The sequence below is a fragment of the Micropterus salmoides genome, unplaced genomic scaffold, assembly GCF_014851395.1.
Source record: "Micropterus salmoides isolate LMB-PRFRI ecotype aquatic unplaced genomic scaffold, ASM1485139v1 Ms_hic_scaffold_13, whole genome shotgun sequence".
Lineage (NCBI taxonomy): Eukaryota > Metazoa > Chordata > Actinopteri > Centrarchiformes > Centrarchidae > Micropterus > Micropterus salmoides.
This window is the reverse complement of record NW_024040374.1, coordinates 21,493,651-21,519,330: the sequence shown is the minus strand read 5'-3', so window position 1 is coordinate 21,519,330 and position 25,680 is coordinate 21,493,651. Positions and strand designations below refer to the sequence as shown.

Below are 25,680 nucleotides of genomic sequence, written 5' to 3'. Positions count from 1 at the left end.
GTATACAAGCAAGTGAGATTATAAAACCACACCTTTGCGCATAAGCATATAGACAAACATGTTAACAGAAACAGTTGCAGGCACATGTGTACGCACACACGCATGCACATTCACATGCACAGAGTGGGGGTATAACTGCAGACGCCAGACAACAGCTCCCAGGCATCTCCTAGCCCCTGAAGTGCTGCTGTTCCTCTTATCCAATATGTTTTGACTGCAACAATGATGTCTGAACATGGAAAATAACACCATATCCCACTGTGTTTTTAAATACCTTACAAACATAACAATTAATGACTTGGAGCCCCGAGACATCTGGCCAACAGGTTCAACATGACTGAATAAAACTCATATAAATCTCATATATTTAAGATATCACTCAGTGTGGATGTGTTTTATAGTAAATGTTGAAAAGGGGTTTAATTTTTAGAAAATGCAAACCATACAATTTGTCACACAAAAAAGGAAAATGTGGGTATGCCAGATCTAGCAGGAACATATTTAGATGCAGTGATACATACATGCAGCATGCAAGACACATACATGTCTCATGGTGCATCCCTGAAACATACTGCTTACGGAGTGGGCTTAAGTCGACTTAGCAGAGTATTATAAAATGTGTATGTAGCCAGGGCCTAAGGACTGCAGCAATGTGTGGGCTGTTGGGGTGGGGTTAATGAGCTGTTCTATGACCTCTGTCACCCCACAAGATTGCCTCAGGGAGACAGACCGAGACAAACAGGAAGACAGGGTGACAACAAGCCCATGGTTGCAGTCTGCCGCTGGACTTCTGGGATGAATCAGATTTAAAAACACAATAGGTGGCCTAACCTCGATAGATATATCCTCAAACAAGACCTTAACCTCTCTTTGTAAATATCCTTTGGAACCAAACTAGTTGACTACACTCTTGACGCATATCAGGCCAAAACACACCATATATGGTGATACTTTATTTGCAATGGTTTGAATGTTAGCATGACTGTGGGAGAGTCCGTGTTTATGCATTGGACAAAATGTACATACTAACTTGATCTGTGCTGTCCTGGTCATAGAGAGTGAGTGAACGAGCATAAGAATGAAATTATACACACACACACACACACACACACACACACACACACACATACATACATACGATGCTTTGGCAATGTTGTTGTTACATTCATGCCAATAAAGCTAATTTGAACTGGGGGGGGGGGGGGGGGGGGGGGGAGAGAGAGAGAGAGTCCTCAAATTATAACAGTGATATTACTGCCACCTTCTGGTTGGTGTAGAGAACTGACTTGTCCTAAGAGGTTGCATTATGTACAGTACATAAACCAAGCGAAATAACAAACAAATGTCAATATAATGTATTTATATAAAAAAAGAAAGTACATAATCCAGTCAAATAGCTATGTTGAAAAAAAAAAGGGTATAATTACCATACATTCCTAGTTACAGATATACTGCCTACAGAAACCAAACACTATTGTTTTTATTACTATACTAAACTAATGTATTATGTTCGAGCAGTTAGGATAAGAGACAAAATTATCCACGCCAAACTTTGCAACCATTGTTTTTAATAGAAAGATTTTATATTCTTTAAACCAGACAACCAGATGCCAGACATTTTTGGATATATTAAAAAAAAAAAAAAATGAAGAACAGAACAAAAACAATGACACAAAATGGAATTATATGGTTTAGACTGTGTGGATTTAGTGGTCTCATATACAATACAATTTCTTTTCATCGCCAAAAAGTGCAAATTCTCCAAAAATCACCTAAAACCCCCCAACCCACGCAGCTTCCAACAGATATGGACTGACAGACTGCTAAGAAAAAAACAAAAAAAACCAACAAACTTTGTGAAGCAAAAGGGGACGTTAAAAAGGGAGTCCACATTGAATTGCGTAGGGAAGGAAACAGCTGCTGCACTCTCGGGGTTAAAACGTTTGATGACGTTGCACTTTCTGGACACACTTGATTAAATTAGTGATGTCACAGCAGGTATTCTGCCTTTGCAATGCATTTGTTGTGATGCACAAAGTGGGGTATGGTCAGATGTGCAACAAGGAGGAAAGTTTTAACAGAGAGAAGCGCAGCAACAATCGTCTGCCTCACGCAACTTTTCAAATAATGTCCAGGTTTGAGAATTGGGACATATTAAATGTACATCAAAAAATCATAATCACAGTTACAAATCAGTCTATTATAAATAGTAGCCCATTTCTTTCTCTCCCAAGTTAAACCATTTACTGAACTATGGATTTATTGAATGTTTATTATGATCAATATTACCTTTTCCACTCTACTGCAACAATTTTGATTTAACATAGATGTTAAGGCCAACACATTTTTCTGTACTGATTTGCAAAAGTGCATGATGGTCAGTTGGCCATTTCATCTGTCTTTTTATAATCATTTAAGCGCAATGTGGATACCAGATCCAGCCTTTAACTACACAGACAGGGCGTTATTGCAGACAAAGATTCTGCAGTAGATACAACACTGCATGTTTAACATTCAGCACAGCCAGCCTTCTCAGAAAGCTTTGCAATGGTTATACAGGTTTCTTTTTCAAGAAAAGGAGTCTCCCAAAATGAGATCATATGACCTTTCTCCCAACAAGATCTGAGACAGTAAGCAGAGAGCAGGTAGGGGGAGATCCGTCCTACGCCCCCCCGCCAAATCCCCACCCGTCCCCACCTTTGTGTGACTATGCAATAAGCTGCATACAACAGGTACGCTGGTAGTACAGAGATGTGTTTGTTTATGTCCAGATAAGGTGGCAGCACCAACCATCTTCAATACAAATATTCAAGTTTTTTATTTTTATTTTTTTTTATAATCATCATATCGGGGTTTTTTTTGCATTTAAATAATCATCTGTGCTGAGGAAACAAAAAAAACATCAACAGGAACAACAAAATAACAACAATAGTGATAACCATAAAATAAAAAGCACACAAAATTCAGGATGGCCTTTCGCAAAGTGCTTTTGTTACAATCGCAGAAGCTGAAAAAAGGCAGTTGGATAGCAGTACACCGGCGGCCTTTTGAACTGTCTGTCTACATGTCTGTCTGTCACACAGTAGAGGGATGGTGAGGCTAGATGGACTGACTGAAAAAGCCAACTGGAAAATGTTGACTGTTTGCTCCTGCTGCCTACAACTCACGTCTTTTTCACCTGCCAAAAACTCCAATGTGGGAATCACAGTATGAAGTTATGGAATGTATCCTAAAATTAGTTTTGGTGACTTAAAACTGAAACTGTCTCTTCCTCCATACCTCATTCAATCCCCTCTCCCTCATTTCTCTCCTGTCGATTCCCCTGCTGAGGGTGTGTGATCTTTGATCAAAGGCCAGTCGGCAGCAAAGATGTAGACTGAGTCCGAAGAGAGGGAGAGCGATAGGAGAAGAAGGCAAGAGAACGCAACCCCACCCCCCAACACTCCCCTATGCTTTTCCAACCCCATCTCCTTTCAAAAATGTTACAGTCTGACTAATAAGACCAAATCTCCAGTGGCTTCCTTCCCTCCAACAAACAATTCACTGGATCAATATTAGATGGAGAAATAGGCTGGTCACAGCTACTTTACAATGAGGGAACTGTTCCTGCTTTAATCTTTCTGGGAAGTATTATGTTAAATGTCGGTATGAACAAGAAAGGCAAAGACAGAAGTAACTCAGCGGGTGATTAGACATACCATAAACTTAGTAGACACTGAAACCCAATGCATAGCAGTGTATTTTCCACCTGAGTAGTACTTACATAGAGACAAGAGATAAGCAACATTCTCCTTGTTGCAGTTCCCCGATGTGAAATCTGTGGTGACCTCCTTTGTATTACAATTCTTATCATATTGTGGCCATGCAATTCCTACCAGCTTAGTACACCAATACTGAACCATTGCTCAGCAAATAAGTCCATCACCCGGGCTTTCTAACCTCATCCCTGAAAACAACATCCAGCCTCCCCCTACCACCCGTATTTAATCCTCCTGCCAACCTTTGTATCCCCAGAGACTGAGAAAGACTCCAAGTGCAAACTGTCCCCACTTGGCTGAGAGCAGCCAACAGACAGCAGCCTGCCTCTCCGAAGGACCCAGGGCTGTCTGTGTAAGTGCCAGAGCCACGCTGCGCATAGTGCCGTACTGCATATGCTGCGCTCAGCTTGCTGTGCATGAAGAGGAAAACACACACAAAAAATATCAGGTGTGCAGAAAAATGACGAAGCAAAGCAAATAGTCCCCCGTCTGCCGCCACAAATCTCGATATTAACAGTCACCCAGTCCTGCTTCACTGGATTATTTACAGTTACAATTGTTATCATAGTTGTTGGTCGTCTTTGTTTTATGGCCTTCTCAGATAGATCCACCAAAAATCTTTGATAACAGCATAGGAAATAAAAACATATCAAGGTCAATTTGGAAAAACACTCGCAAGTGTTCTGAGACTGTCTCAGTGTAGCCTGTGTCAGAGTAACCTTCGTCTGGGACTGAGGCCGGGGACACACCAGTTGTGGATCCATAGAGACTGACAGAGACACAGCTCTGAAGTAGTGGCTAGTACAGAGACTTTATTATAAATTCATTCAAGTAAAGCTTGTACCAAGTACCAAGCCAATCAGTATCTGAAATTTAGATTGATTAATTTGAAAGTGTTGATGAAAACATTTTTTAAAATGAAGATGTGAGTTTTGCCAGTTCCTTTCGACATAAGGCACACTGTGGCCCTTGATGTTTGCATTGTCCACCTGGTAGGAGTGAGCCTCAGCCCCACACTGCACAATATGACTGTCTGGAAACATAAAAACAACAAGCTTAGTGCTGCTCAGACAAGGCCACAAAGTCCCAGTCTGCTTCAACTAGAGAACATTTCAATTCAATCTTTTCAGTAAGTAAACTGAAATCATCAAAATAACAGTGTTTAACAGTAACAATATTTTTTTCATCATCATTTTATATTATCAGTTGACTGAACATGAGACAAATATTGATAGAATCCCATCTCTGAAATTGAAAAAGAATTGGATCCAATATCTCTGGCACCTGCACAAAGTACATCCCAGTCATCAGATCAGGACAAACGCAAATGTTTCAAATGTTTTCGGAGAGGCTTTGATACTTTCTAAGTGCCTAAATGTTGTATATTTGGAATATTTCTTAATATAAATAGCAAATATGATTTGCTGTTATCACACCATTTCTAGTTTCCATCTAAATTACATCCAGAATCTCTTTTCAATAAAACTCTATTAATCCAACATTAGATTAAAATGTCCAATGACTTGAAGGGAAGCCATTTTTTTCTCCTTTGGTATTTGTTGTTGTTGGACGTCAGTATATTTCTTAATATACTGTATATGATTATTTCTATGGAGGGGTTGGATGGACTCATTACGAGACAACTGAGTATTAACCACACTGCTCTGTGCTCATGGAAACTCGCAGGTCTCCTGCCCTTCTCCCATAAGCAGGACAAGGACATTTAACATTAGTGCAAACTTTGCTCTCTCAGCTAAAGCACCATTTCCAGTGCTATCAGGCTTTATATCCATAACCCCACCCAAGCACCCATTTACCCCACCCTCCTGGCACAGCAACCCAAAACCATGACCCCGACCCCCCTGCACACATACATACATACACACACACACACACACACACACACACAGCCACGTAAAATTGTTAGAAAAAAAAAAAATAGCTGTAGCACAACCCGTTATTTTAAGAAAAACGAGTGTAGACAGAGAAAAAAAAAAAAACTATACATCCTTAAACCTCTTATTCTATTGTTCACAAGGATACAAAGAGCGAGAGAAAGCAAACTCAAGTAAATATCTTTATGATTCCACACACTTTTCTGCATATGTATTCAAGAGGAGGGCATCTGCATGTGGCTAAGTCATGGAGGCCCAGTCTGGATAAATTATAGACACACTTTCAACATTTCTACCCTGCAGTAGACTAAGATTGAGGGCAAAAAGCTTTGGTTAATCAACATAAGACTTTGGGGGAAATATTAAGGTCCAAAGACACATGTGTTTAAGATGGCTCACAGGTCTCACTTCTGCCACATAAAGACAAAATGGAGTTAAGCAGTTCATACAAAGTACCACTATATAAAGATCACACACCAGGTAGATATACCCAGCTTACATTGGCCTGTCTGTGGGAGTCGAACTCTGCATTAATAAACCCCATCTTTATCATAACAGAGACAAAAATAGAAACTAAAACTCTCAAGACCTTGCCAACCCCTGACAATGACCAACAAGGGTAAATGAAGAGTTATGCAAATCTGCACCAAGAGAGCCGTGAAGTAAACAAGCAATTGTCCAATGAGTTGTTTAACAATACGGTATTTTTGCTTCTGTGGTACCGTGGACCTATTATCACTGTGGTTCCTCAGAGAACACATGTAGTTATGAGAGTAGCTGGTGAACAGATGGGGTAGACACGAAGTTTGTTTATCCAAGCTTGTCCTGAGACCCTCCAGCCTGTCAGCCAGCAAAACATGCTTGTGCACATGCATGAAAAAAAAAAATATGCACGCCACACACACACAGTGCCCTTTCCTCTTCGTCTGCCTCCTCCTTCTATCACTTTCCTTTACATTAAGACATAAAGACAACTCACTAGATTTCTTTTTAACAAATAACTTCAAGTGCAATCAGTTACATGGATTATTTTTTTAAAGGTCACAAAACCCACCATGTTTGTATCTGAACCCACCCTGTGTCTCTTTTTTTAGAAATCTGAACTTGTATATTTTTGGGGTGTTTTTTGGCAGCTTGTCGTCAAAACCTGAACAAAACCAGTGAAGGAGCTAAACTTCACCACGGACAGACAAAAGGACTGATCTCATTTGCATCTGGTTTGTTTCAGAGTACCCGTTTCGTTGACAAAAGTGCCCTCCTCAGTAACAAAGTGCATTCATAACCTGCATCTCTCCAATTAAGGTGCATATGGACCGACAGTTGAACTACAGCACTACTGCAAAAATTATATGGGGGGGGGGGGGGGCTCTAAATCACTCCAAACTCCAAATCGTTCTGTTCTGGACTGAAAGGCTCAATGTGCTAGTTTGGAAAATAACATTGGATTTGGAGTACAATAACACAACTTGAATATTTTAAGACTAACAAATCCAGATGTATGGAATCACTGACAATATTCAAACAGATTTGTCAGCTCTGGTGCTTTCCCCCTTCTCTACAGGATACCTGGACCCTGTGTGTGTGTGTGTGTGTGTGTGTGTGTGTGTGTGTGTGTGTGTGTGTGTGTGTGTGTGTGTGTGTGTGTGTGTGTGTGTGAGAGAGAGAGAGCGAGGCAGAGAAAGTGCATTGGGGCTGGCAGCTCAGGGTGCATGTTTGAACAGGCTGCAGCTGACTCACACAGTGATGATGTGGCCAGAGCGACCCTGGCTGCCACGCACACACACATGTACACAAACACACGTACATGTAAACACACTCGCACACTAAACTGCCAGCACCAGGCGTCCTACCCAGAGTAACACCAGGCTCTAATATAATAATATCCCCTCCAGGCTGGTTCGGGGGCATTAGAGGACTACAGAGGGAGAGAGAGGGGGAGAAAAGGCCTGATTTGATCCCCTCCTGCCTGGAAACGTGGCTGAGCTGGGGGAGATTATTTTTTGGAATGCAACAGACATTGTGAGATCCCCCTCCCCTTCCCTTATTCCCCTCCCCCATCAACCAGCTGCAGCTGCGCTCCTATTTGGCCTCCCAACTTGGACAGGTATTTATTGCTCTCTTCATCATACAGGTTGCCTCACGGTTGTGTGGTCCCTAGGGCAAAAAGATTGGAATAAGCATGATCCATAAACCTCCTCTCACTCCATCCCCTCCCCACTTCCTTTAAATATACATCTCTCTCTCGCCCTGCTGGATATCTTTAGTAAAGCTGTGCAAACAGAGAGAAAAAAAAAGAAAAAAAAAAAAAAAAGGTGCTCATCTATCTGTTCTTCGTACTCTTTGTCACTCTCTCACTTGGGCTCCCTGCCATTCCTTTAACCTGCGATTGGTTAAATGCTACCCGCGCCTTGTCACACAAGGACAGATTCCGAAAAAAACTGCACAAAGTTAAGCACATTCATTCATTCAACCCCCTCATCCTTTGGGCAGGAACTATACATGTCAAGTGTTAAGTTTAGGACAAATGGCTGACTCAATGTTTCTTTCTCCATCAAACATTCATACAGTTTGTTTCGTTCACCCACAAGCTTCACTCTGTGAGAAATATGACATCAAGCCTAAGAGGAAAACCCGATTGTTAAGTACACCTCAGCATTAAGAGGGGACCAATGTCATATCACCACCTGCTGTATATACACATGTATACAATTATAAAGTGTCAAGTACCCAAAGCAGTCAACAAAAAGGAACGCCAAAATAAAAACAAAAAATTAAGACAAAATCAAAAGGGAAAACAGAAATGCTGAAATTGCAGGGTTGTAAGGGGTAAGAGGCAACGTAGTCAAGCCAACAGATATTGACAATGGTAGTGCTTTAAAAACACAAACCCTCCACCCCTCGTATTCCCTAGCCCTGCAACTGACGAGCCCCCATTAAAGTGGATTTGACTCAACATCAGATTTGTTTTTCAGTAAGACAAACCATAGACTCTTAAAATGCATTTTATAGAGAAAGTAACACTTCAATCAAACCCTTGTCTGATTCTTTCTGGAACATTTAGAGAGAAAAACTGTTGCATCAAAATTGTGGTGAGTTTTCCTTGCATATGCCATATTGTGGCAATGTTGTTTCTATGGTAACTGTACATTTCAGACCTGCAAAAGAATAGAAAAAGAGTTGTTTTCACTGGGAGGATTTGTCCTCGCTTCACCCGTACAGCAGCCAGAAGGTGCTTTATAGACACCTTGCTTAGAGCTTGAAGGCTGTGAGGACAAAACCAATAAAAATCTAAATCAACTGCATAGTTGCTCAGAATTTCTTTGTATCTATCATACATTTGCCTAAGCATATGCCAATGTATAAAACACCTAATATTATAAAGAAAGAAATGGCCCAGAAAGTGGACGTCATGGGTGCATGATTTGAAGCGTTCTTTGCTCAGAAACATAAACCGACTCAAGTGCTTGCATGTCTACTCCATTTCCTAAAGTAAAAGGAGAAAGAAATATAAAGATTAGATTTTTTTGTGACACCCTGATTTGGTTTATAGAGGAATAGTTAGTTGTTTTGTTTGTTTGTTTTTTTTTAAAGTTTGCCTTTGCATGTTTTTTCTCCTCTCTGTTCACTGGCCTGTCTCACAGGCTGTGCAGAGTGACTATGGTATCCAGCAGTGTCCTTGTCGCCCCTGCAGTCTCAGGGCCCTGCCTCCACTGCCAACTCCTGCAGCTGAGGACTGTGTGCATGGGCTTCAGCAGCCCCCTCCACCTCAGCCGCTGATGATGCCTCTGAGCGCCGCCGTCCCCTCATGGTACGAGGCCCAGGGCCTGTGTCGGAGATGGGGTTCAGCAGGCCCAGGGGTGCATCAAGGAGCCCTGGCTCTCGCACACGAGGCTTTCGGCCTCGACGAGACGGGATGCCGTTACAGCCGTCCTTCTTGAGGTGGCGGTGCAGGTGGTCCGAGCGCACAAAAGTCTTAAAGCAGCTTGAGCATTGGTAGGGGCGCAGGCCGGTGTGTACGCGCATGTGGTTCTTCAGGTCGTAGTTGTGAGCAAAGGCGGCTCCACATTGCGTACACAGGTAAGGCTTCTCTCCTGTATGCTTCCGCATATGAACCTTGAGCTTGTCCTGCCTGGGAGGGAGACAAATAAATAAGATCACATCAGAACACACAGACAAAAAATTCAGATGCAGAAGAGAATCAACTGTATTCCATTTGAATATACTGCACAGCTTCAGGTGTTCATTTCAGCCTCAGTTACTTTTCAATGTGATAGAATGTACAAATACACAATTAACTCAAACTACATTATTAATTCTCACATGTACAGTGGTCGGGTTAATATGCTTTGGCTGGTTTTATTTCTTATTAAACAACTATCTTTTGGATCTCTTCCAATGGGATTATTCTGTGAGGGCAGTTGGGTCAACTGAGGAAAAGCCATAAACTTTACATCTTTATCTGTGTAATTGCACATAAGAGCACAACTGTGGACTGACGAGAAAGCTCAATGTTCACTGTGTCAGTTGGCATTTTTACGATTTCTGTTAACTTTTCTTTGAGGACACCATAAAAACAGACATATCCCAGTGCATGTGTTTTGTGAATAGAAAATAAATACTACCCCCCACTAATTATTGTTGATTATGACTGAAATATAGATGAGTCTCTGAAACATTATTTATAAGTAAATCAAACAGTTCATATGGAAGACATTCCAATAATGTGCGAGTTGAACAATAATTTACATGCTGGTCATAAAAAGACCAAACTATGACTTGACTTCTTCCGTCTTCTCTCATCTCATTGCATCCTGGAACATTTCTTACTTTTGGTTGATACACCGCCCACTAAACTTTATCAGGCTGCCTTGGCCTTCCTCTGACTCTTGTCCCTCCCTCCCCCTTAGCCCTTACTATCTCTCTAGCTCCCGAGTTCTTTAATCGTCTAACCCTTCTGCACCCAGGGCAGAGGGCTTCTAAACATCTAGTTAAGACATCTTTATTTGAACACACACAAACACACACACACACACACACACTCTAAGTGGATTAGCTGTCATACAAGCAAACAAATAAACCCACTGCAACCCTTTCAGGTCTGTACAAACGGTGGCCCAAATATAAAAATTAACAAAGAAAATTGTACATGGGTAAGGAGAAACATGCGTGCACACACATACACACAGGCCAAAGCCTTGGAACAAAGTGGCACACTGACAGAGGTGAATTATTTAAAGGACAGAATGATTTATTACTGTGCGAGGCACACTCTTAACCCTGATCAAACAGGATTAAGATTACAATACCACCTTCCCACTGCCGGTCAAATTTAGCTAGAAGGCAAATTCAGATTGGTCTTCCCTACCTACTGTGCCAGCAGAGGTTCTAAGTATTTCTGGCCTACTGCATCTATTTCCAGCACAAGTCCACTGATTAATTAATTAAAGGAATGATTTCAAGGAAAAGGCAGGACTCCTAAATACGGGGAAACCATGTGCACTCAAGTCCCTTGCTGTAGACTAGCCACTATTATCTGAGTGGCACATGGCAGATTTCATTAGAGAGGTAAAGGAGTGACAGAGAGAGGGGAGGGAGGTGGTGAAACTACTCTGCCGTGGGCAATAATCAACATAACCAGAGATCAAAAGTTCAAAATTCTGCATTGGAGCACGCAGAGCACCATCCAGGGCCTGTAATCCCCCCCGTATCAGAATACAGCACTTTATCGCAGCCTTCCGCTAGATAACGCTACCATGGTACAGCCTTCTTTTATAGGACCCCTATGTTAAAATTCCAGGACTTTGCTATGAAGGCTGTCACAATAAAACAGACCTTTATAACCATCTGACCCCCTCTCTCTGAGCAGGAATATTCTACATGCCATTTTGATTAGCATTTGGCTACAATGTGACGATGAAAAAAAGTGGTTAGGAATAGTCAGTCCATGATCAAGGTAAACATTTAGACTCACAAACTGCGCTGCCTCTTTAATGCAAAGCTAAGTTGGTTAGTCCTAATGCTCCTGCTCTCGGCTTTGTTGTGTTTCCCACTGCTTGGCGGTTTGTCTACAGAGCCAAGACTATTAGTACATGTGACATGGGGAAGTCACTTCATTAATTGGGCTTACCTGGTAAAGCGCACTTTGCAGATGGCGCATTCATAGGGTTTCTCTCCTGTGTGTGTTCGGATGTGGCGGGGTAGCTTGCCTGCTCCTTGAATGACCTTGGAGCATATGGGGCATTTCTGGAAGGCCTTAGAGCGCATCTTCCTCTCTCCTCCACCTCCTCCACCCCCGTTGCCTCTCTCTCCAACCCCCCTCTCTCCTCCTCCTACTCCAACTCTCTCTTGGCCCGTTCTGCCCCGTGATAACCAGAGTGGCGGCACTCCCTGTGTCACAGCAGCAGAAGTTGTATCCTCATGCTGTGAGCTGTTAAAATAATTCAAGTAAAATTCCATGTCTGGGTCATCCCCATCTCCCTGTTCCTCCCCGGTTGTTGCACGCTCCTTCTGCTTCTCGATGGAGTCCATCATCTGCTGCAGGAGAGCACTGGCAGAACCCCTCTCCCTTGCCATCACCTCCCTACCTCCATCCTCCACCTCCTGCCCAAGCCTAGACTCAGGGGGAAGGTAGAAGTGCCCATTTTGGGATGGAGGGTAGTAAGATGACCCCAGGCCTGCGCCGTTTCCCTGCACCGCCTCCGCGTCCTCATCTTCTTCTTCATCCTCATCCTCATCCTCTGGTTCCTGTGAGGGGGCCTGGGCCAAGGCGATGGCCAGGGGGGAGTAGTACTCACCAGGGACAGCTGGAGTCCCATTGCTGGGGGCCCCCCCATTACCGTGGTTAAAGTGCAGGTGTGTGGGCAGGTCCCTGAGCTCTGGCGTGCTGCAGCTGCTGCTCCAGTGCGCCCCTCTCTGGAAGTACTCCAGGTACTCCTGGGCCCGCACCCGGTTCCCCGGCTCCCTGCCTCCTCTGCCCTTACCCTCCTCATCTTCATCTCTCTGCTCACTGCCCGCCTAGTGAAACATGACAGGGAACAAAGAGTGAGTGAAGGAGAAAGTTTGCACCAAAAAAAAAGAAAAGGGAAAGTGAAAGACATACAGGAGCAAAGTAGAAAAACTAAAATATATTTCTAAATAAATCTCATTCTATAAAAGCGCATCAGGTAAAGTGAAGGCTGACAAATAAACCTAACTGCGAGGCCTATCAGCATGGGCAGATCACTATGTGGGTATCCTGGATGCGCACCAAGGGGCTCAGTATGCCCGTGAGCACATGCATGTGCAAACAGGAAATAAAAAATAATTGGCAACTGGTATGGGGTTTGAACAGCAATAAAGCAACACAGAGCCCAATATATGTTTTGGTATATTCAGCATTCTTAAAAAGTGTCAATGTTGAAGTCTTTATGGGTTGTGAGAGAAAAGTGTTGCCAAAGTTCAGCAATGTTACAGGTGCATGATGCGATGATCACAGTAAAGCGAAGCTGTGATTATCACATGATGTAGAATGTAGAGCATTATGTATTCAGACACAGCATATCACAGCTACACTTGATCGTGTTGAAGTGTAGCTGCGATATGCTGTGTCTGTAGTCTGCATAAGAGCATGCCGTCCTTACACACACACACACACACTATTGGCTCTGAATGAGTAAGTGTTGAACTAACCCTAAGGCTGTGGGTGTGTGTTTGGCATAGTGAGAGAGACTGATAAAGGCCATGATGTAAGCTTGACTATGCTGACTATTACTGAAGGGGATGGTATGATGACCAGACTCATCATTCCCTAAGTGGCTAAACCAGGAGAACTATATTTTGAATGACAGATCTATTCAGCATGAACTGTTCTGTATCTCAGATGGTCTGTGCTTCGCTCTAAATTCATTCAACACAATGGCTTGCTTATGGTGTCACTAACTCATTTAAAGGCAGAGCAGATCAAATCCTATCTCAAAGCTTAAATCCAACCTAAGCACACGTCACTTCTAGTTTTATAATGGTCTTGTACCGGCGGGGAGAGCACTTTGGTATCCAGCAGGTGTGTACAGACATCCTGGACAGGTGGGATTTCCAGGAGACGTGCAGCGGCAAGGATGTCAGCCACACTGCTGTGACTGACTGTCAAGGTGGCTGTGTAGGCAAAGTCCAGCAACGCTCCCAGAGCCTCCGCCTCCACAAAGTCGATGTTGTAGATGTTCTGTTGGTCAGCAGCGGCCCCTGAAGTGAAGAGCTTGTGGAAGTAGGAGCTGCAGGACGCCAGGACGGAGCGGTGAGCTGGGAACTCCCGGTCCTGGGTAACCAGGAGCACGTCACACAGGAGGCCGCTGAGCCGCTGCTTGTTTAGGCTGCCGAGGATGTCCGCGCTGTGCTCAGGGAAAGGGATCCCCACAGGCCCTTCCTCTGCCTCTCCTGCCCCTCCTCTCCCTCCTCCACCGCCGCTGGTTGCTGTTCCCCTGAGCCGCCTTCCACCCCTCCCACCGGCTCCTGACGACATCTTCCACCAGCCTGCCGCCGAGCCGCCTAGCACAGCCCCCACCCGTGTATCCGTCCTGCCGTCTGTCCGTCTGCCTGTCTGAGGGGAGAAGAGTTAGATAAAAGGGAAGGGACGGAGGGGCAGGATGAAGAGGAAAATTATAGATCAGTTCATGACATTCTTTATGTGGATGAAGAAGGAGGGAGGAATATTGATTCATTGATTCACTACAGTCCGAAATATACAGCATAATGCTTTAGAATACAACCCAGCACACACAAAATGTTCATGGAGGACAAAGTTGAAATTTTAAATCTTAAGTACAAAGGATTAGTGCACAGTTCTTAACATACAGAGGGTAGGCAAAATATACACATACAGGCAAAGTTGGGTCTTATCAGGTTACATGCCAACTACCATTGTTATCAGCTATAAAACAGGTTTGGTAATCAGCATTATGAGCTTTCTATTTTAAAAAGGACTTAAATTACAAACAAAATTACTTAATATGTCAAAAAAAAAAAAAAAAAAAAAAAAGTTGAAACAGCAGTATACAGTACATAGGTGGTTGATGAATACTGATAATTGGCCTGCAAACTAATATGACCCATTTAAAATTGGTGAAGTGTTTTTTTCCCCCCTCTATACAGTATGCTTATCCTTCATAAGTAAACAATTTAAACAAGTAAACTGTGCACTGACTTGACACTTCTCTAAATAAAATCTGAAATGATTCACTCTAACAAATAATCTTTATTCATTAATATCTTGGCATTGCAAAAACTTCTCTACTGATTTTTCACTCCAACACATTGATAATTTCATGTGAATGTGTGTTTTTATACTGTACCGAAGCAATCCCCATCAAAATCCTTTACCATGTGTTTCTCACCCACAAACGATTACAGTTAAAGTCATTTTGGGCTCTGTGAGTGCCCGAAACTGAACTTAACAGTGAAAAGCTTTGCATTTGCCGCATATATTGAATGCTGTAAATAATCTTTTTTTGTAAGGAGTAGCTCACATGAGGAGCGCGAAAAAATATAGTAGCAAAAACAGCCAATTCAAAATACTGTATTCCTTTTCACTGGACTCAAGAAGAGCCTTGACATAGTGTCCAAAGTAACTAGAAAGAAGCCATGCAGTAACACCACCAATTTTAAAGTGAACATACTGGAACTACAGGTGTATTTACACATTTACTACAAAAACATACAGCAAGTATAGTACAGCAACAGTTTTTGCATGCTAAAGCACCATGAGAGGAATGACTAATTGAAGATGTTTATGCGTGTGGAGGTGGCTAGGTGCCTGTTTCCTTGTACACACACCTACATCGACAGGTGTGTGTGTATGCACTGGAGCAAGAAACCAAGCAAGAGATCGTGGAGGACAGATAGGCAGAGGGCAGTTGGGGATCAGAGTGCATGCTGGGAGCTGGGCTGTGCAGCTTGTGCACTCTGTCAGCCGAGTGCTGGGGAGGAGAGCGAGGGAGGTGGAGGAAAAGAGAGAGGGGGGGGGGGGACTGCCAGAGCAGACCCTGTGGAAAAACTCCACAGGAGGAGGAAGAGGACACGTAACAAGCTGCGAGGGAACAGTATTAAAAAGGGAGGTTGTCAATCCGGTCCAAACTGGAGCTGGTTACCCCACCCTGTACTGTGTGCCAAGTTTCAGGAAAGGCTGTCCCCTCGCTCACGTGTGGGGGGAGATTAAAATGATCGACTGAAGCCTGCGCAGTGGGAGGGGGGTTTCAGCAGAACAAGCCATCCTCGATCTATTAACACACACACACACACACACACACACACACAACCAAATACTGTAACATCACAGAGACGTCAATAACGCACAAAACACACGTATATAAACACACATATAGGGCAACCACCCCCTGTCACCCTCCTCCCCCTTTCTCCATCTGCCAGGGAGACCCAGCAGGGGGTGAGGCCGGAGGGGGGGTGGGGTGTTGGAGGATGTACTGAGTGTATTGCTCTCTACAAGAGCGAGGCATTCAAATGACATTCCTTCAGATCAGCCATCCTGGTATGTTCTTATGCTACACCCCACTACCAAACCTGCCTAACCTGGCTGCCTCTCCCCTTTCCTACCTGCTCACCTGCGTTCACCTCTCCTGGTTTCTCCTCTGTTGAGTTATGTTCTCCCCCGTTAAAAGCAACGCCTATCTGTTTCCAAGCCTTGAGTTTGGGCAACATGTCAGCTCTGCCCACAGGTCAGAGTTAGGTAAGACCTCTGGAGAGGCAGGTAGGAGAAGATAGCAGACATTTGTTCCAAGTTATCATTGTCCTCTAAAAAGTCTTTTCATAAAAACATGATAAAAACACAATTTAAATAAATATATTGTACATTCAATTAACACAGGTCATATTTTAGAGTACGTTGTTGTTTGATTAATGGTAAAATGTCTCACAGGGCCACACTGTCGTGGTCCATACTATACATCTGTTTTGACAGGCAACAGACCACAAAGCCTCTGCAAACACTGCCAACGTCTTTTACAAACCTCTGATGAAAACAGGCTGTCAGACAAGTCATGAGCAAATGTTGTTATCCAACTCCTCATCTGAATATGCTGATAGCAGAGGAGGGAGAGAGGAAGGGAGAGCGAGAGAGTGAGATGGAGATGGAAGAAAGAGAAAGGGCAACCACATGGCTACCGGTCACGTCCTTCACAGGTGGAAACGGATCTCTTGTGAGCCCAGTCAGAACCCAGCCAACCTGCTTTTCTCTAACACAGACACACAGCACCTGCACTAGACCAGGCTGTGCTGCAAGCATTCATAGCGTGTTATCCCCCATACATACACAGCTGACCCTGGGTCACGGCTTTGTGGGGTAAAGACGCTGAGCTGAGAGCAGATAAAACACACACATACACGCACAAACTATAATTCAGTGGCCAAGAAGCATGGAGGGACTACTCTGCATGCAGAAGCAACAGTCCCCGAATAACCTGTAAAGAGCACAAAGAAAGAGGAAACACAGTGCAACAAACCTGATCCTGACACCTCCTCATGGCTTGAAACATTCCTTATCACTAATTCATGCCTGTGGGTGACAAGGCCCGCAGCCTAGCACAAAGCAGCGCAGCAACTGTCCGTTCCACTTCCAGGGAAGGGAACTTCTCTCAAATGCCCAGTCTGTGAGCACCCAGGCCTGCTTTGCAAGTCAAACTGCCGCAAAACACAGGACCCACCCATCCCATCCCCGCCCTCGTCACATCCATCTCATCCGTAACCTGCTTCTACCCCTTCCCATACATCTACACACAACAAGGATATATATCAAATTATGCAACAACAAAAAGAAGAGTAAAGAATTAGAGACTTAACAACCAACAACTGTCTCCTGTAAAGCAGACTGTGTGCTGTTACTTCAGACTATGCTGTGTTTTCTTAATATCTAAGCTAAGGCAGTCACACCCAATTTCCGTGTCATTCACTGACAAACATTTTGACATCACGCTGTGATTATAGTTAGTAAAATTGATTTTATTGTGCCTGGTATGCATAACCTATGGAAGGACTGCAGAATTTCCACCCTCAAAGTATCTCTGTCTTTGGCTGACACATACCAGTCATTCCTAAATACAAAAGGAACAAACTGTTAACCCTGTGCAACCTCAGATGTTTCTTAGATAGACAAGAAAATAAAAAGCTTGCTGGCACTTTAAGAGCAGTACACAACAATGTTTTAAGGTTTTCCTGAACTTGAGAAAAGGATAAATTAAAGATAATTACTATCAGACTATCAAAACAGTAACATCAGTTATTACAGTGAGTATACTGCACTTAATTTTTCCCCTTTAGAAAACCTTTTAGTTTGATTTTTTTTTAGAAAATATCCTCCCTTTGGTCTCCTTTAATTCAAAAATTTCAGTTACTAGTTTCTTAATATTTAGAATGTAAAAAGTGATTCACTTAATGCACAATTCAAAACTACTGGGCAACCCAAGTTTAAGTGGGAGCAATCAGAGAAAACATAACTGAATCATTGATCCCTTAAACCATAAATGTTAATGGACCTCAGATGGGCCACCTTTTAGTACTGAAATACAGAGCAGTTGTTAATTTTATACCAAACACTTTGTGAAGTGTTATTAGCCTATTGCTTTTACAAGAGAACAATTCTATTGGGTTACTCCCATTACTCAGGTGAAGACTTTATGCATTCAATAGCTCACTTGCTATCAGAATAATTCATATAGTTAAACCACCACCAGTGCATGTATTAAGATTTAGGTGCAATAGAAATACAGAGGCAAAGCCAATACTGAAAACGATTTTAAAAATCTGAATATTAAACAACAAGTCAAAGAATTTGTTTGGCTCTTTGCTGTTGTCTATGCTTCCCTGGCCCTTTCTTTACACACTCTTTTTCCTTCAATTGTCTCTGACTATCTCAACTGGTCTCTATGACAGAAAAATCTGCCTAGCCTGCCCTGTTGCAAGAGAATCACTTCACTCAGGTCAAGGAGGTTCAAGGTCAGACCAAGATAATGCAAGATAATCGGAATGGGGAGGGGGTGGTAGTTCCTAGGAAGAGTGGATTTTGAGCAAGCACCACAGCCAAGTGACTCACTGCTGCCAGTAGTGGAAGGAAACCTGATTGGTCATATTGGGAGCAAAGCAGGAAGATGGCAAGTGACTGATAAAACTGAAGTTGCGAGTGCTGGTCTAGGCCTGGCCGCTTTTACTCGAAACTAACCAGGAAGTGCTGCCAAAACACAGACACAAAGCAAGTGAAAAGGTAGTGGGCGAGGCAGGGCGTTAAAACACACAAGCTCACTCATAACTCCTCAGCGTATGGCCTAGGAATCCGGCTCAGATGTCAATGATAAACTCATTCAGTTACCTGGTGTAACCTGCCTCAGTAGCAGGAAAGGTAACCACCCACAAGCTGGGTAAAGTTTAATGTGAGGGAGCTAGCAGGGGGTTTTATGATGTCATTATAAAGATCTATGTTTTGTGATGCCAGATAATAAAGGAACCGGAAAGGTGAAATCTATAGCTGCTAACTAGCTCTCATACTATTCTAAATTTGTCTGTATTTTGTTTTCTTGCTTGTTTGTATCAGTCAGACAGTCAACAATTAAATCCAGTACGGCAGCTGTGAATTACAACTACTCTTTTTAAATCTTTTTTCTTCTCCATATGTAAATGAAGCAGACAAAAATATTAGGAACATTATAATAAAAAAATGCGGTTCAGTGCCACTCCACTACAAAGTATAGCATTGGGGTGCTGCGTTCGCTCACCTGGTAGAGCACATACCATATCAAAGCTGAGTCCTTATGGCAGCGGCCCGGGTTCGAATCCGGCCCGGGCCCTTCGCTCCATCTCTCTCTCTCTCTCTCCCTTGCCTTTCCTGTCTTTCTCAATCTTGCCTACCAAATAAAAACAGAAATGTCGGGGAAAGAAAACAACACAAAAGTATAGAATTTAGACAACATACAAACAACTAAAGAAGTAGTCTTGGCAAACACTCCATACTGAGAAACACAACAGTGTAGCGCCATTATCAAATTAATTAATTCATTTCATAATGTTAGTTTGTTAAGACAGTGTAACAACACTAACTAAAAAAACTACAACACTACTCATGCCAGTCAAAATATCGTCTTTCACTGAATATTTTATTGTGAAGTCATGAGTCCTAAAACACATGTCTTGGGACAGTAGCCTTTCACAAGCTGCAGTGTAATAAAACCACATCCACAGTCTGAGTTCCTTTTAGCTTGAGTAACATGCTCTGTCACTACCATGCTGCCAACCAGGAAGTGTAACAAAATCTAGCACATGGCTTCAGAGGCAGCACTACACCCCAACACAGCATCTCCCAGCAGAACTCAAGCTGACCGGTTGGTCAGTCTGCGGGCCCGTCATGCCCTGGCTGCACCACGTTGTGCGTGCGCAGCCCAACAGGGAAAGAGGACTTCCTGTGAGTCTGTGGCAGGCTTGTAACAGAACCCGCTCTGTTATCAGATGACCAGCTCTCTGCTTGCTTGCTCTCTCTGTCCCTACTGTCTGACCCTCTCCCTCTCTTCCTCTCATCTGTCGCTCTCATCTCATCATTGCTCTATCTCTGTCTAAGACTCTGCACTGCACAGAACCAACCACATCACCCACTTCCCCTTTGCACTGCTGAGGAGGCAAAGCAGTGCAGACCTACCCAGCCTCCTGTGTCTCGCTGTCCTTTGAGGCAACCCACCCATTTTCTCTCCTGTTTCATCCCAAACTAATTTACTAAATCAACATGCAGACAGTGTCAGACTGGTCACTTATCCCCTTCTTGATCAGTTGGCCTTTCTGATTAATTAAAAGGAGGTTCTGGTACATCTGTACTGGTACATCTCTGTACTACAGTATTTAATATCACTATCACAATAAATAACATTGTTGACAAAAGCCTACAGCCTTCAACTAATTCATACGACTATCACATAAAAACCTCCAATTTATATATTATTAAAAGACATCATTTAAACTACAGAAGTGTGAAAATTCAAGTCTAGCTTTAACTTCCCCTTAAAAAAAAGCGCCAGCCTCTTCCTCTCCCGCTCTAATTTGATCAGGTTGTGTTGGCTTCTCCATAATAAATGCCCCAGAAGAGAACAGAAGAAGCCCCTTTACTCCTCCTAGACTTCAGCACAACAACAGAAAAACAACAGAGAGGGGTCTGTCTATCTGCCTAGCTAGGCTGGAAGCTGTGGTATACTGAGCAGCTGACCAGGGGAACCAAACATTAGGGGGAAGTGAAGCTGCATTCACCCATGAAGATTATGATTAAAAGTATTAAAACTGTTAAAGAGAAAAGAAAAAAGTTTTAACTTATACAAATAAATATATAGAAATAGAATAGCAGCACAGAAATGGTGCCGTTTGGTACACAAAAGCTCGGGTTTTAATTCCACCATTTGGGCCACAATACATAATTTGACCACATAAACAAAACTTTGAACAAAACATAATGACTGTTACATGTACTGCGTTGTATACAGCCAACATTTCACTCTAAAATAAAGCCTCAAACTGCCACGGCGACATCACGCAACCTGTCTTCTCAGTCTGTCTGAACCTGCTAGTTTCAGGCTATAGTGGTGTAGGCACAAACATACAGGAATATCAAACTGTATTCAGCCTCACCGCCAAATTGATGGGTGGTGTCTTGGACCTGCCCACAGCCACTGAAGTCCCCTGCAATTCCCCTGGAGTCTATTGTTGGTAACACAGATGCACACGCATGCACAAGCACACACACACACACACACACACACACACACACACACACAAACACATATGGCGTCCTAGTTTAACCTCTTGCTGGAATTTACTTGAACTAACTGTACTGTTTTTCCATAGTGGTACCTAGGAAGTTGCATAGAGGGTAGCGTCAGGACAATATTTACTGTAACAAATATATTCTGTGACATTGAACTGAATAAAAAATGTCATCAACCTTGTTTGCAGCCGCTTTCGTAGAGGCATTCCAAACACTTTCCCAGCATTTGGGCGTCTTCATGTACTGTGCTCTTCTCGTACCCTCTCCGTGCCCACACGTTTAGAAAACGGGTTCAACAAGTATGCAAAGCCAAAAAATATGCATCTGGTTATCGAGCAAGGCAGTCAGAGTTCTTGTGAAGTCTTTAAACCACGAGCCACAAGCAAGCAGGACATGACAGGCGAGATTAGAATCTGTTTTTAACAAGATGCTAGTGAGGAAGGGGGATGAGTGAACTGGTAGTAAAATACCATGCCAAGATGCCATGAGATTGACCATGGTGTGAGTAGCTGAGAAAAAAGGGGCCATAAAGTTAACAGAGCTTAAGTTTTACTTTAATATTTAATCGGACTGAGAAATTGTTACAGTCATCACAAGACTTGCCACATATTCTCCCCTTCAGCAAGAAGATGTCACTTAGGTTTCTCAAATAAACGATTACTCAACACCCCACCTGCACTTGAATGTGAATGTCAGCTATCAACATGGTTGCTCTGCCACAGTCTAGCAAACATTTGATGCAGTGTTTTTTGTGGAATTACTATAACGCCCCTGAAGAAGCAGTAGTACAGGATGCGCAACGGACTTCATCTTTTCACTCTATTAATAATAGCGGCAGTGCCATTTAATCACAGCAGTGGATGAAACATTGGAACATTAAAAAGAATATTATGCCTTGATGAACTTGCATGCCCATAGTTAAAAAGTTGGCCTGATGTGAATAAAAACTTTATGACAATAACTATTTCTCAGAGCAGTGTTCTGTGCAGCACCTTGCACTCAGTCCTGACCTATTTGTCATCCACTTCTTTATCCGCAAGTGGGTCAAGAACTCTGAACTCTATCAAGCCCCATCCCTCTCACTCTACTTCACACACAACACGCTATGGTATTTATTTCCTCTGCTCGCCTCTCTTCTCCGCTCAGTCACAGTCTAAAGACACAGTGTGAGTGTGTATGTGGATGTCTTTGGAGTGCTTACCAAATAGGCAGAAAATGTTTCCCGGGCCCTATCTGCCTCCCCTGCCTGCCGGCCAGCTCTGCTGCCTCCGTCTCTGGGCAGGGCTAGAGCTTTACCAGACAGGAAACTTGCGAGTGGCCCTAGTCATACAGGCAAGCCCTTGCCTGATCCCACACAAACAGACACCACCCCCCCCCCCCCCCCCCCCCCCCACCCCCCTTCTGTTTTCAGCCCACAACTCAGCTCTGCATCCCCTGCTCTTATTGGCTTGACAGCTGCTCACTCACCACACCTCCTTGTCAGGATAGGCTAGCGGCTGTTCCCTTTCCTGGATGGCCAAGGGCAAGGCACTCTGGGATGTAGAGTTCTGAAACCTCATTCAACCTGCTTTGCAGCCCCCGCTGTGGACTACGAGTCCCAGCGCTCTCTGCCCTCACCACCCCCCACTATCTCCAAGCCTGCTCTAACGTAAGCACTCAGGGCTGAATTATACACTACAGTATGTTGCTAGCAGGCTGCCAGGTATTAAAGTACAGACCAGCCATCAAACAGGGCCGAGCGTCGTATGAAAAAATAAAATCATTTCAGCCTCAACTGTCAGAGCAGAAACCAAACATCAGAGGTGGATTGTTTCATTGGCTCACACTCCAGTGACATTTCAGACACACTTAAAACTCCTGACCTAAATTATGACTTATTCCCCTTCCAAACAGCCTAATGCCGCTATAACATGCTCTGCGCACAACGCACACAACTTGCCCCGCACTGAGCATTTCAATTGCCACTATCCCAAAAAGTTGTTGCTATTGCTTATACCTTGTCCAATGTAATTATTTTTGGTTCCTCCTTCCCCTCGTTCAGTACACCCCCCCGCACCCTCTCTCGAGAGAGAGCCCCCATCCCCCTCCTCCTCCTTGTCTAAGTGCTTCCACCTGCCTGAAAAGTTAATGCCTTGAACACATCCTATAAACTTTATCTCAAGATTCCCCAGAGGTAAACAGCAGTACAGAGGAAGTACTTTAGGAGGATTAAAAAAAGAGGAACCTTGACTAGGGACTACTGCTGCGACCCACCTCTCCTCTCCGGCCAACCCCCCCACCCTGCTCTCCTTTCTGTCCCCCTCCCTCATTCCTCCCTCTCTCTTCTCCTCCTCTGCCCTGCTCCCCTCTGGTCGACAGGCCCAGGGCATACAGCGAGGGGATGGCAGGGTGCCTTTAGCTCACCTGCGATGGCCGTGGTGAAGCTTGTTGTGGGTTAGCTCAGCCCTCTCCTCTCCTCCTCTCCCTCTCACTGTTGTGCAGCTTAAAGCCCCGTATGCGCTAACCAAGCAGCAGCAGATCAACTCAATTCCCTTCCTGGTTTCTGGAGGGCAAAGAGGTCCCTCCCTTTCTCTCTCTCTCTCTCTCACTCGCACTCACTCTCTCTCCCTCTCTCTTAAAGAAACAGCAATCCCCCTCGGTCTCCTCTCCCTCCTCCCTCTGCGAAAGCAAAAGTAAAGTAGAAATGTCTTTGCGCTCCAAAGTGGACAGTTGTCAAAGTCATAGACTCAATCAGAGATGACACAAATCATTAACCCACGCCTTCCCACTCTGTGGCTTTACAGTGAATGCCAGCCACCATTCACTCTATGGACACTCAAATACTTGATATGAGGGTAAATGAGTTTTAACTCTTGTCAATTCTCACTCGCCTCATCTCTCACTACTCTTTTCCTTTTCTGTGTGAGTCGCACCCACCCATCCTATTGCCTGAGGTCATGGTGTCCCACCCCAAAAGCAAGCCTTGGCAAATTCCAGCACATACAGTAGGGGCTGCCAGCAACCCCCTGGATACACTTTCTGGCTTGGCCCAGTCTCTGTACATAATACCTGCCAGGCTCCAACAGGTGAGGCATCAGAGTAGACATTACTAAGTCGAAAAGAGTCTTATCCACTGAGGGGAATGGCAAGTTCCCATGTGTAAATTTACAGCTATTGCGCTCGATGTTGCGCCACTTCCAACCGCCCACCCGCACACCCCCTCAGTGAGTGCAAGCCAGCCATTATGCCATGGAGTGGGATGGAGCACAAGATGTATTTGATGATTCTGTTGCACCATAATCCATATCAACGCACCTCTAAAAGCACTTTAAAGTCATACATTTCATGCAGACACAAGATGTACTTTTCATAATGTTGCGGCCTGTAAACAGTTGCCTTTTGGCTCCAGTCTCACAGGAGCCGTACTCCACAATGCAGCAGGGCTTGACACTGCCTTGACGCCGCACAGATAACCATGCGTTGGGAATGAAGGGGCTATTTGGCAGGGAGAGGTAGTGACACACCCTCTGCCTAGAGGGCACTATTCAGCAGTGTCTCTGCATAAGCTCAGGGGAATCACAGCTTTCAAACTTCAGAAACACACATGAATTGCAGTACTTGGAAGTTTGGTGCCATCATTTGCTATAATTTGCAATGCTAAGTGAAGAGGATGCAGGTGAATAAGTTGCAGCCTAAGTGAAATGAAATAGCAGGATATACACTTTCGCATAATATTTACACAAGTTGCCTTCTGTTTCAGTTTTGCCCTGATTGCCCACAGTCAAAATTAGTTCTTCTCAGGCCATGGCAGTCTCAGATGATGTCAGACATTTTTATGGCAATGTCGCTTTTCAGTCCAATACAAGCTGGTGCTCTCCAACTCCAGACACCCCACATTAAAGCTGTGTTTGTCATTATACTGTCTGAATGAAGGTTTTGATTAAAATTAAAAAGGAGGCAGTTAAAAAAAGGCAGATATCAGCTTGACCTAGTACCAAATGCTGAAACATTTATAATTAGTACATTTAAAAATGTGCCTGCAGCTGTAACGTGAGGCCTAACTTTACACGTAATGTTAACTGAGTACTGGGGTCAGTAGGAAACAGTTTAGCTAATACTAACTTCACAAGTAGGTTACAATGTCGACTTTAAGGTTCAGAGTTACCCTTTTTTTCATTGGTGCGTCACAAAGTTTGTCACCACGCTTTGTCTGTAGGCTAACGTTAATGCTCTAGCTAGTTAAATATTTAATAATATTTTTTTTAAAATTAATTAA

General features: G+C 43.6%; 1 protein-coding gene across 3 annotated transcripts; it reads right to left on the bottom strand.

Moving 5' to 3' along the window:
• Positions 1-1,551: 1,551 nt before the first annotated feature.
• On the bottom strand, positions 1,552-23,958 carry zbtb7a (zinc finger and BTB domain containing 7a). 3 transcript variants are annotated; one of them, XM_038716179.1, is made up of 6 exons: positions 21,603-22,797; positions 21,290-21,358; positions 19,418-19,530; positions 13,662-14,225; positions 11,781-12,667; positions 1,552-9,782 (listed from the first exon to the last, which is right to left on the bottom strand). In XM_038716179.1, exons 3-6 carry the CDS (start codon positions 19,418-19,420, stop codon positions 9,347-9,349), a joined length of 1,890 nt encoding a protein of 629 aa, XP_038572107.1. In that variant the 5' UTR covers positions 19,421-19,530; positions 21,290-21,358; positions 21,603-22,797; the 3' UTR covers positions 1,552-9,346. The 3 variants fall into 3 exon arrangements, with proteins under 3 accessions (XP_038572107.1, XP_038572108.1, XP_038572109.1); XM_038716180.1 differs by lacking the exons at positions 21,290-21,358; positions 21,603-22,797 and adding an exon at positions 23,829-23,943; XM_038716181.1 differs by lacking the exons at positions 19,418-19,530; positions 21,290-21,358; positions 21,603-22,797 and adding an exon at positions 23,829-23,958.
• Positions 23,959-25,680: the final 1,722 nt, after the last annotated feature.

Coding starts and splice junctions, on each gene's coding strand:
- zbtb7a (XM_038716180.1), bottom strand. Junction 12,668..13,661: donor CCAAAGTGCTCTCCCCGCCG/GTACAAGACCAT, acceptor ATGTTTCACTAG/GCGGGCAGTGAGCAGAGAGA. Junction 9,783..11,780: donor TGCAAAGTGCGCTTTACCAG/GTAAGCCCAATT, acceptor TCTCCCTCCCAG/GCAGGACAAGCTCAAGGTTC.